This window comes from Salminus brasiliensis, chromosome 4, assembly GCF_030463535.1.
Source record: "Salminus brasiliensis chromosome 4, fSalBra1.hap2, whole genome shotgun sequence".
Taxonomy (NCBI): Eukaryota; Metazoa; Chordata; class Actinopteri; order Characiformes; family Bryconidae; genus Salminus; species Salminus brasiliensis.
The window spans coordinates 180,001-192,500 of NC_132881.1; the positions used below are offsets into that span (position 1 = coordinate 180,001).

The 12,500-nt window shown below is 46.1% G+C and overlaps 2 protein-coding genes across 4 annotated transcripts in view; one reads left to right on the forward strand and one right to left on the reverse strand.

The window, feature by feature from the left end:
- mxtx1 (mix-type homeobox gene 1) overlaps window positions 1–1,316 on the forward strand; it is a 2,454-nt gene extending 1,138 nt beyond the window's left edge. Inside the window, exon 3 of the mRNA XM_072676712.1 lies at window positions 696–1,316. Within this exon, the coding sequence (XP_072532813.1) occupies window positions 696–1,316 (621 nt within the window). The remainder of the gene's footprint in view (window positions 1–695) is intronic.
- Window positions 1,317–2,428: 1,112 nt separating this feature from the next.
- Window positions 2,429–12,500, reverse strand: part of tspan14 (tetraspanin 14) — a 12,675-nt gene continuing 2,603 nt past the window's right edge. For all 3 annotated transcript variants that reach the window (XM_072677223.1, XM_072677225.1, XM_072677224.1), the window contains 7 exons: window positions 10,165–10,215; window positions 9,879–10,025; window positions 8,914–9,084; window positions 7,940–8,065; window positions 5,115–5,168; window positions 4,867–4,980; window positions 2,429–4,688 (listed from right to left, as the gene is read on the reverse strand). In XM_072677223.1, the coding sequence (XP_072533324.1) occupies window positions 4,623–4,688; window positions 4,867–4,980; window positions 5,115–5,168; window positions 7,940–8,065; window positions 8,914–9,084; window positions 9,879–10,025; window positions 10,165–10,215 (729 nt within the window). In that variant the 3' untranslated portion in view covers window positions 2,429–4,622. The remainder of the gene's footprint in view (window positions 4,689–4,866; window positions 4,981–5,114; window positions 5,169–7,939; window positions 8,066–8,913; window positions 9,085–9,878; window positions 10,026–10,164; window positions 10,216–12,500) is intronic.

The window sequence follows — 12,500 nt, forward strand, 5'->3', positions numbered from 1 at the left end:
CACCGTCTGGACCTGGATTTTCCATCTCTAGTCCCCACCAGTTAGCACCATGCTAATTACAGTAATGTGAGATTACACTTAGACGTGACCGAAGCTCCTGGGTTCAGATCTTGAACCTTTTAAAGAGGCGAGTCGTTACTGGGTCGTTACTGGGATCAGTAAGGCCTGGTGTGACGGGGAAGATGGAACACAGCATGTTCTCTGTCCGTAGTTTAGATTTTGTGTGATGAGCTTTCGGGCCACTGTTCTTATTCACTTTCATTCTGGGAGGACACACACACACACACACACACACACACACACACACACAGTGATATTGCTAATGGGATATTTACATGTAAGCGTGGTGTGGAGCCAGGAGCTGATAGCTGATAGCTGTATCGTCATCAGTAATGATGTAACTGTGGGTTTATCTCCGCAGCGTTCGGAGTGTAAACACACAGCAGCTCTGATAACCCTCAGCGCTTCCACTGTGTGCTGCTGCGGCAGGATGTCGCTCCTGAATCATTAACCCCAACCTTCTGACAGAACCTCTCCTATCTGAGAGGGGGGTTCTCCTAATCTCAGGACTGTGGCCAAATACAGTGTTTACAGAGATGAGATTGGTGACAGTCTAAGTCCAGTGTTTGTTAGCACTACAGCATTTGTTTGTTAGCTCTGGACTGAACCCCGCCCCCTTCTCCGCTGCCCCTCAGGTTTGGTTCCAGAACAGGAGAGCCCGTACGCTGAAGTGTAAGAGCAGTAAGAAGGCCCTGTGGCAGGCCGACGCTGGTCTACACTCTTACAGAGGTGCCCAGAGTCCAGCAGCTATGCCACACTACCCCAGCCAGGAGGCCAGAGAGGTCACCCTGCCCTCGCCCCCGCCGCCGCCCGTCCACCTCGGCCTGATCAAAGAGGAGGTGGAGGAGGACTGCTACTATAGGCACTGCTCCCCCTCTTCCAGCTCCTGTGACGATTCTGGCTACGGCACACCGTCCTACGGGTACCACCAGGGCAGGGCCCCGAACCCCTACTCCACCCCCCCACCCATGACCCCTGAGCAGGTCACCCCGAACTGGGCTCCGAGGTATGACAGAGGGTCACCAGGACAAGCCCCTGATGTCTACTACAGCCAGGCCTTCTACTGCTATGCCCCCACTACCCTTCAGACCTCCCCGGGCTTCAGCTGTTGGGATGGGGGTCAGGGCCACACGCCCATGTCCTGCTGTCCGGACGTAGCCGAGGACCCGCAGAACAGACGCCTCCATCAAGGCCCGCTGCCCGAGCTGCCCGCTCTGTCCCTGCAGGAGATCCTGGGGGAGCTGCAGGGGGACTGAAGCTGATGTACGGCTGATGCAGGTCTCTTCATCCCTGTGTTCATTAAAGCGACAACCCGACCCGTTTTCCCCACCAACCCCAAACGTAGTCCAGACTTTCACAGCGTTACACTCAAGCTACGAGCTAACAAAGCTAACAGGTCAAATTCGGGAACAGAAAGGATGGCTAAGGATCTGCTGATTTTTACTCTCTGGAGCTGAATTTTCCATCTCTACGTAGATCCCCCGATTAGCATGGTGCTAACAGTTCTGTTATTATGTCCCCCAGACTTGTTATCTAGAACATGTACTGAAGTGCCCCAGGCTTCAGCCTGTGGTGTAAAACTGGGTTTTTCTCCTGAGGTTCTTTTCTTTGTGTGTTTATTGAATCTGAAGTTATCGAGCTTAACTGCTGCAGTTCTATTTATTGTATTTATTCTCTTTGATCTATTGATCTCCTGATTGGTTTTCTGTAAATACTTCTCTCCCTGCACTTCTGTTTGAATAAAGTGGTACAGATGTTCTCCACATGCCTCTGATCCCATTTGGACATGTTCAGAATTTTAAGGTTGACAGAAGTTGAAGACATGTTCATTCCTGGTCCAGATCTGAGATCTGAGATCTGAGGTTTTCACAAAGCAGGACTTCTGTCTCAATCACACCTGATCCCTGTTCACACCTGGATGGTACCCTGATCAGATTTTAGTCACATGCGTCTCTGATTAGTCAGACTGAAATCCTGCGAATCCCCGATTGCTGTGTGTGACGGAATATGCAAATATGCTCATTACTGGGGTTGGGGTTGTACTGTTTCCTGTCCAGGGGTGGATCTATTAGTCAGTGAGTGAACAGTCAGGTCTTGAAGGTGATGAAGGTGATGAAGCAGGAGAAATGGACAAGAGTAAGAACCTAAGACACTTTGACAAGAACCAAACTCTGATGTTCTAGACTACTGGGTCAGAACATCTCCAGAACATCAGCCAGGTCTTGTGGGGTGTTCCCGCTATGTAGTAATCAGTACCAATGCTGAAAGGGGTCAGAGGGTATATCTATTTAATCTTCAGCAGGTGGTTTTAAACCTGAACCTGAACCCAAACCCAACTAGATCAGACACAATCACTTCATGCAATGAGTAACAGAAAAAAATCCAGATGTTTTTATTAGAGTATAAAAAAGAATAAAATTCAACAATGCTCAGTTTTATTTACAAAACTACCCTCTGAAGAACAAACCAGAGAACACAAGGAAGCGCTCTGGCGCTGGAGGTCCAGGGGCAGGGGAACATTGCTTTATTAACACAAATGGCACAGAGTTAGTCAGGGGTATGATAGTGCACTCCGTTTACAACATTAATAACATCCTCTTTGGATTAAAACATTCCTCCACGGTTTTCATTTGCAGGCTCTTATTCCATCTAAACACGTCCCAAATGTACTTTCAGCGTTCAGAAACTGTACACAAGGCCACAGGTGGCAAACCCAGGTCCAGAAAGTAGAAATCCGGCCCAGCTGAGCTGCAGCAGAGCTGCCCAGGCAGATGGAAGAAAAACTGTGCTGGATTTTTATGTTCTGGAGCTGGATTTGCAACCTCTAAGGAAGACTTTTAGGACCATAAACTCACTCGCACACTTTTACAGTGCTGAACAAGCAAAGTAACTAACACACACACACACGGTCCTTGAGGGTGGTGTAAGAGTGGTGTGAGCCAGTAAATAGGCACATTATTGTGAAGTAGAAAAGTGGAGGTAATCAGACCCACAGTAGACAGCACGAGGGGTGGGGGGGTCTCAGGGGCGTGTCTGAGAGTGAAAAACAAACAAACAAACAAACAATACTGCATGCAGAACTTGTAGGCCAGGGGTGACGACCGATGTTCAGCACAGCTCTGAACACAGCTAATCAGGGTTGGGTGTCCCTATACTTTCCTTTACCCTTTACACTCTACTAACAGTTGTAGGCTAAATGGGTGGGCTAATTCTTTAGTACATGGTCAGCTAAACTCTTCATCCACCAGACGGGTTAAATATTACGTAGTCCTGAGTACGTACATACATGACCTTCAACCAAAATATGCTCCCTTTGTTTAATAAAAATATCAAAAATAGAGTCGATCACAGTTTGGTGCAGAGGAATCAGACTGGGAGCTGAAACAGACGCACTAAGAGCTCCCTAATCCTAAACACCTCTACAGCTAAAAACGGGAGAATCCACACTGAACCAGCTAACCTAGCACGTCTAAAAGGAGCTCAGCAAATAACCACAAGCATCGACACTGATCACTGACCCCAGACTCAGCCAGTCAGGACACGTTTGGTCTCTGAGCGAAGCTGATGCTGCTAACAGACACTGGACTCAGACTGTCACCATTCTGCTCATCTCTGTAGACACGCCCCCAAAACCTCCTGTCTCTCAGTCTGTCTCTGGGTACGTCTCTCAGCACGTCTCTCAGAGCTCCTCCAGATCTTCATCAGCTGGTAGATGGATGAGGTTTAGGAGATGGTGGGACCCAAACAGAACCTTCTCCACAGAGCTGAGGAACGCTGGAGGAACCGGACCCACCTTCACCTCAGCAGAGTGTGTGGGATCACTCCGCCCACTGCGCTCCGGTCTGAGAGAGGAGCAGCTCTACAGAGCGGGACGTGATGAGGAGGATAAGGTTATAGCTCTAGATAAGATGTTTAAGCAACGCGTCTCTGTGACGGTTTACTGCGAATCTTATCTGGTGACAGGCTATGTGCAGTGTTTGTTAGCAACGTTAGCCTAGCGTGGTGAACTAAAAAAAAAAAGCACACAGATACGTCAGCAAGTGAATCTGGGATCCGAGATCAATCATGATGCTCTGAATCATCACTGATCTGCTCCTCTAAGTCCCTACAGATATTCTGTTCCTCGTTTTCTAACTAGGAGAAAAAAAACCTGCAGAACGAATCAGAAATCTCACAACGGCGCTCGTTTCAGACCAGGTTTCAGACAGAGTGGAAAAACATCCCCCAATCGGCTTACCGCCATGAGGATCAGAGGTTTGTTCACAATGATGGATATAAATGATGGATATAAATGATGGTCCCGCCAGAGAGAAAAGGCAAAGACTACAAATCTGACAGAAAACCGAGGTGGGAGAAACCCTGAGAGAAGTGAAGATAAAGCGCAGCTCAGCCAGAACCTGGAAAAGTCAAAGGCACGTGTAAAATCTGCAGACGACGTAAGGCAACCTTTCCTCCAGTACGGCTTTGATCCAGACACCTGACAATAGGTAAATGAGAGAGAGAGAGAAAGAGAGAGAGAGAGAGAGAGAGGAGGTCTGTAGAGTAAACACCCTCTCAGCTCCTCAGTAATGAAATTTGACTTTTTCTATGTCTCCAATCAGCGTCCTCGCCAGAAAGATCCCCACCATCTGAAAACGTAGACAGAAATAGAACAGGTCAGATCAACCCCATAATAATAATAATAATAATAATAATAATAATATAATAATATAATATAATAATAATAATAATACTAATGATAATAATTAACAGCATTTAATACAGCTCAGTTTCAAGAATGCTTCAAGGATGAAGGATAATCAGTACCTGCAGCAGAGAAATGACTATGAAGACTCCAGCCACAATGTAAATATTGCGAGGAAGCCACTCCTCTAAAGCGGCGATGCATCCCTTAACATAGATAGTGTTGGACCAATTGTTCTGTCCAGAGGAGAGAGGGAAACAACGTTAACCAGCCTCAACTACCAGGGCAGGACTGCTCCTCACACCAACACCACTCAGCTCAGCAGCTGCAACCCTTTCAGTTTACAGAAGAGTGAGTAATGAACCCTTACCGCAGACCCGGATGATCGGACATCATAGCCACACTGAGTGTTCAGCACAGTGTCCTTCAGAGAGAGGGGGGGGGAGAGGTATAGCTCCATTACAGTTACAACAGAACAACAACAACCCCATAATCAGAAAACAACAGCCCCCACAAACAACACAGATTATACAGAGGTTATAGAGGGATTACGCAGTTAGATTACAGAGCAGTTATAGAGGAATTACGCAGTTAGATTACAGAGCGGTTATAGAGGGATTACACGGTTAGATTACAGAGCGGTTATAGAGGGATTACACGGTTAGATTATAGAGCGGTTATAGAGGAATTACGCAGTTAGATTACAGAGCGGTTATAGAGGGATTACACGGTTAGATTACAGAGCGGTTATAGAGGAATTACGCAGTTAGATTACAGAGCGGTTATAGAGGGATTACACGGTTAGATTACAGAGCGGTTATAGAGGGATTACACGGTTAGATTACAGAGCGGTTATAGAGGGATTACGCGGTTAGATTACAGAGCGGTTATAGAGGGATTACGCAGTTAGATTACAGAGCGGTTATAGAGGGATTACGCGGTTAGATTACAGAGCGGTTATAGAGGGATTACACGGTTAGATTATAGAGCGGTTATAGAGGGATTACACGGTTAGATTACAGAGCGGTTATAGAGGGATTACGCAGTTAGATTACAGAGCGGTTATAGAGGGATTACACGGTTAGATTACAGAGCGGTTATAGAGGGATTACGCAGTTAGATTACAGAGCGGTTATAGAGGGATTACGCAGTTAGATTACAGAGCGGTTTCAGAGGGATTACGCAGTTAGATTATAGAGCGGTTATAGAGGGATTACGCGGTTAGATTACAGAGCGGTTATAGAGGGATTACGCAGTTAGATTACAGAGCGGTTATAGAGGGATTACACGGTTAGATTACAGAGCGGTTATAGAGGGATTACGCAGTTAGATTACAGAGCGGTTTCAGAGGGATTACGCAGTTAGATTACAGAGCGGTTATAGAGGGATTACGCAGTTAGATTATACAGCGGTTATAGAGGGATTACACAGTTAGATTATAGAGCGGTTTCAGAGGGATTACGCAGATAGATTATAGAGCGGTTTCAGAGGGATTACGCAGTTAGATTACAGAGCGGTTATAGAGGGATTACGCAGTTAGATTACAGAGCGGTTATAGAGGGATTACGCAGTTAGATTACAGAGCGGTTATAGAGGGATTACACGGTTAGATTACAGAGCGGTTATAGAGGGATTACACGGTTAGATTATAGAGCGGTTATAGAGGGATTACGCGGTTAGATTACAGAGCGGTTATAGAGGGATTACGCGGTTAGATTACAGAGCGGTTATAGAGGGATTACGCGGTTAGATTACAGAGCGGTTATAGAGGGATTACGCGGTTAGATTACAGAGCGGTTATAGAGGGATTACACGGTTAGATTACAGAGCGGTTATAGAGGGATTACGCAGTTAGATTACAGAGCGGTTATAGAGGGATTACGCAGTTAGATTACAGAGCGGTTTCAGAGGGATTACGCAGTTAGATTACAGAGCGGTTATAGAGGGATTACGCAGTTAGATTACAGAGCGGTTATAGAGGGATTACGCAGTTAGATTATACAGCGGTTATAGAGGGATTACGCAGTTAGATTATACAGCGGTTATAGAGGGATTACACAGTTAGATTATAGAGCGGTTTCAGAGGGATTACGCAGTTAGATTATACAGCGGTTTCAGAGGGATTACGCAGATAGATTATAGAGCGGTTTCAGAGGGATTACGCAGATAGATTATAGAGCGGTTTCAGAGGGATTACGCAGTTAGGTTATAGAGCAGTTATAGAGGGATTACGCAGTTAGATTATACAGCGGTTATAGAGGGATTACACAGTTAGGTTATACAGCAGTTTCAGAGGGATTACACAGTTAGATTATACAGCGGTTTCAGAGGGATTATGCAGTTAGATTATACAGCGGTTATAGAGGGATTACACAGTTAGATTATACAGCGGTTATAGAGGGATTACACAGTTAGATTATACAGCGGTCAGGAGGGATTACACAGTTAGATTATACAGCGGTTATAGAGGGATTACGCAGTTAGATTATACAGCAGTTATAGAGGGATTACACAGTTAGATTATACAGCGGTTATAGAGGGATTACACAGTTAGATTATACAGCGGTTATAAAGGGATTACACAGTTAGATTATACAGCGGTCAGGAGGGATTACACAGTTAGATTATACAGCGGTTATAGAGGGATTACACAGTTAGATTATACAGCGGTCAGGAGGGATTACACAGTTAGATTATACAGCGGTTATAGAGGGATTACACAGTTAGATTATACAGCGGTTATAGAGGGATTATGCAGTTAGATTATACAGCGGTTTTAGAGGGATTACGCAGTTAGATTATACAGCGGTCAGGAGGGATTACACAGTTAGATTATACAGCGGTTATAGAGGGATTACACAGTTAGATTATACAGCGGTCAGGAGGGATTACACAGTTAGATTATACAGCGGTTATAGAGGGATTACGCAGTTAGATTATACAGCGGTTATAGAGGGATTACACAGTTAGATTATACAGCGGTTATAGAGGGATTACACAGTTAGATTATACAGCGGTTATGTTTAGGAGATTACAGCGATTATGGAATGTTTAAAAAGATCATTAATTTAAAAGAGTGATTATAGTGTTTTACTCATAAAACCACAATAAGTCTAATATTCATACAGTTAAATATAACTATGATTTTAATGTTAAAGACAATAGAGTGATTGTAGTGCAGATGAGGGCTCTTACGGCAGGGTCGCTGAGGCAGCAGGAGAAAGGCACTCCACACTTCTCTCTGCTGGGGTTACTCTGGGAGCAGTTGAAGTAGACGTTCATGTCCCAGTCATTGGGGTCTTTGGCTCCGCAGCAGTGATTCTGAGGAAGTACAAATATACATGTATACGTAGTGATCATGCAACACTGCAGGACAGACTAGCGCAGACATTTCTCACTTCAGACACAGCCTCAGAAACAGCTCAGCGTGAAGATCAGGAAGGTGTGACTGCCATCACCAGTCTGTTCATATCAGACAGCCATCAGCGAAAACCCAACTACTTCTGGACCCTGCTTTGCAGAGTTAGCACAGCGCTGTTTTTCACAGTCTGCAAGGAAACACCAGCTTACACTGAGTTTTACTACCCCAGGATATATATCTACATTTACATTTATGACATTTAGCTGACGCTCTTACCCAGAGCGACTTACATGGTTACTCGCATTACAGATGTGGACCAATGGAGTGTTAGGAGTCTTGCCCAATGACTCTTATTGGTGTAGTGCAGTATAGCCACCCAAAGTGGGAATCAAACCCCAGTCTCCAACATGGTGTGGTAGCTCAGTGGCAGGTAGTGGTGCTATCCGTTGCGCCACACCAACAAGATATCTCTAAAGAAATGGTGGAAACGCAGCTTTGGGGATAACTGACGAGATGAAGCTGACCTAAACTAAACCTGGGCTTAATCTGGATTAACCATGTCAGTTTAGACTCCAGCCTGCTGTTCAGATGTGGTGGAGCTTCATGTGACTTAGAGGAAGGCTGTGCTATCCTTAACCCTCCCAGCACCTTGTGGCATCGCGGGATAAGGGTTGTTCTAGATAGCCGGGAGAATGTTTTAGAGATTCAGTGCAGTCACATTTAATGACCTAGAGAGTCGAAATGAGCTGATCAACCAAACCCCTTTAAACTCCAACCACAGTGAGAACAGAGGAACTGAACACGCTACCAGTCTCTGCAGGGAATCGATGAGGTTCTGCAGGTCGATGTCGTCTCTGTAGGCTTTCACATTGGCCAGAAAAAACTCGCTGATCCACTCCCGTAGCGGCTCCTGGAAGACGATGGCTAGTACTGCTACAGTCAGTTCCAGGAAGAAGATAAACCCGATGACCCCTGAGAACTGGACAACAGTCCGAAGCACAGGGTCACACAGCAGAAAGGTGTAGGGCTTTGTTTTAAAGGAGATGGTGTTTATGTTTAGTCTCAGACACGTTTAAGGTTCATTTAGAATATAATCCAGTGGCAAACAACATAACAGCCAATATACTGTTTACTGATAACCAGAACACCAGACCTGATTTTATTATTATTATTATTATTAATAATAATAATAATAATAATAATAATTAATAATAATAATAGCAACAACAACAACAACCATAATAATAATAACAATAATAATAACAACAATAATAATAATCATCATCACTATTGGACATATTGAAATCACTGCCCAATTTTAATGTACAACATACCCTGAAAAAGAATTCATTTCAATTAAGTTTGTGGACACCCCTTCTAATGAATGAATTCAGTTACTTTAAGCTGCACTCATTGCTGACACAGATGTGCAAATGCACCCACAGCTTGTCTAGTCCCTGTAGAGAAGTACTGCCAATAGAATAGGAATCTATAGGATCTCCACCCAATATATTTGGATGGGATGAGTTGGGGATGATGAGGTGGGGTGGTGATCTTTTTTTCAACATCCTGACCTCACTAATGCACACTGAATGCAATCAAATGCTCACAGCAATGCTCCTCCAAATTCTAGTAGAAAGTCTTCTTGGTCTTCTTATCTGGACAGTAGAGACAGTTACTCCAACAGAAGCAGGAGAAATTCTTTAATACCCTTGAGTGTCCCAATACTTTTGTCCACAAAGTGCATCACACTGTTGACTTAAAAGTACTCACAAATTTGAGCAGACAGATGTTCTCCCTGAGCGCGCCCACGCAGCCTGCGAACCCCAGCACAAATGTCACCCCGCCCACCACCAGCACCAGCCACACTGGGTCGAACCCGTGCATCCGCGTCACCTGCGTCAGGTCCAACAGCACGCCCTGCAGAGAAGCGCACAGCATATGCACATCAGGGAAAGGGTTCTACTCTGCTTTCTACGGTTCTGTTAAGAAGAAGAACTCCAGGCTGACACACAGTCACACTGCAGAGCTGAGCAATAAGCGACTCACACCTACTCACCTTCTCACTCCACGCCCAGAAGCCAATGGCAATAAAGGCACCTCCGGCCAGCTGAGGAGGAGAGAACACGGTCATGAGTACTGTGAGGGAGTAACAGTGCCACTACTTTAGGTTTACAGCTCAAAAAACACACACTCAGAACAGGAAGTGAGAGAGCACGGACTGATGTTGATGAAATACACGCAGGCATGTTATTTATGTATTTATTGGAGAGATCTGCTGCCCTTAGGGCTCCAATTAATACATAAATACACACATGCGTGTACTGGGCTCAGCTTGTACAGAAATATGGTCAGGCCAACTGCTGACGGCCGGCTGCGTCCAAATACTTTACTGAACGTCCTCTCCTAGATTCTGATGATCTGCTACTGTTCTGACAGCTTGGACATCGGCAACTACAGACCTATCTCTCTTCTCTCTTTCCTCTCAAAGATTCTCGAACGTTCCGTCTACAACCAACTGTCCCGCTTTCTCACTCTGAACAATCTTCAGGACCCTAACCAGTCTGGCTTCAAAGCTGCTCACTCTACTGAAACTGCTCTCATTGCAGTTACAGAGAAGCTCCATGCAGCTAAAGCTGCCAGACTGTCCTCGGTTCTGATCCTTCTTGACCTCTCCGCAGCTTTTGACACAGTGGACCACAAGATCCTCCTGTCTATCCTTGCCGGTCTTGGAATTACCGGCTCTGCATGGCAATGGTTTGCATCATACCTGCAGGGACGCTCATACCAGGTAACGTGGCAGGGCGACACGTCCGCTCCTTGTAGTCTCTCCACTGGCGTTCCACAAGGCTCAGTTCTTGGTCCTCTTCTTCTCTCACTCTACACTCGCTCTCTTGGTAAAGTGATATCCTCTCATGGATTCTCTTACCACTGTTACGCCGACGACACTCAACTCATGCTCTCTTTCCCACCGTCTGACACACAGGTTTCTGCCCGTATCTCAGCATGCCTCGCCGACGTCTCGTCTTGGATGGTGGCTCACCACCTCAAACTCAACCCCAGCAAGACGGAGCTGCTGTACATCCCAGGAACTGCTGGACCAAAAAACGATCTTGCCATCACCTTCGAGAACTCACTGGTCACTCCCTCTACAGAAGCTGGAAGCCTTGGTGTAGTGATGGATGGTCAGTTATCGTTCTCAAGTCATGTTGCAAACGTAACTCGGTCCTGCAGATTTCTCCTGTACAACATCCGGAGAATTCCACCCTTCCTCCCTAGAGGAACCCAGGTGCTCGTTCAGTCTCTCGTCACTTCCAGACCTGATTACTGCAACTCTCTTCTGGCTGGTCTCCCTCTGCACACCATCAGGCCCCTGCAACTCATCCAGAATGCAGCGGCACGGGTCGTCTTCAATGTCCCTAAATTCAGCCATGTCACTCCACTGCTGCGTTCTCTCCACTGGCTTCCTGTAGCTGCTGCCCACATCAGATTTAAAACCCTGACGCTGGCCTACAAAGCCAAGAACGGACCAGCCCCTCCGTATCTGATGGCAATGGTCAAAAGCCGATCCGCACCAAGAGCCCTTCGAGCTTCAAGTACGGCTCGGCTCGACCCGCCATCCCTCAAAATCCGCGGAAGACAAGCGTCCAGGCTTTTTTCTGTCCTGGCACCAAAGTGGTGGAACGAGCTGCCCCTGGGTGTCCGAACGGCCGAGTCGCTCGCTGTCTTCAAACGCAGACTGAAGACCCACCTCTTCAGAGAGTACTTGGACGAATAGTTCTATGGTCGCCTTATTGTCTTGTGTTTAGTAATGTCTAAAGCTTAGAGGTATCTTTGTATTATTAGTCTATTCTAACTAGCTGAGGTTTTTCTTGGGTAAATAGCAAAGCACTTTGTAAGTCTCTCTGGATAAGAGCGTCTGCTAAATGCTGTAAATGTAAAGTAAATGCTACTCGTGTGGATCCTTGCGCTAGTCAGCTCTGTCAGTGGAGTTACTGAAGCCAGATCCAGATCAGCAGAATCAAAGAGAGCAGACAGGCGAGGAAGGAGCAGAGCGCCCCCTGTTGGTGTCTGGATTTGGATATGAACAGAAAAAAGAGAAAACAAGCAGGCGTGCCAGTCTTCTCTACAGCTAACAGGAGGTCTGTTTGAGGGACGGAACCCTCTGGTGGCCCAGAGGGGTGGGACTTCCTAAAGAAAGAGGGCGGGGAAATGCAGAGCCGAGTGCTGATTAACACATGTTCTCCATTTGGTTTTGGGTTCTGACCACCCATTCCTCAGCTCCCCCGCAGAGTCACAGCTGACGTCTGCATGCATGCGCGCACACACACACACACACACACACACACACACACACACACACACACACACACTTCTTCATTTCCTGCTGACAGA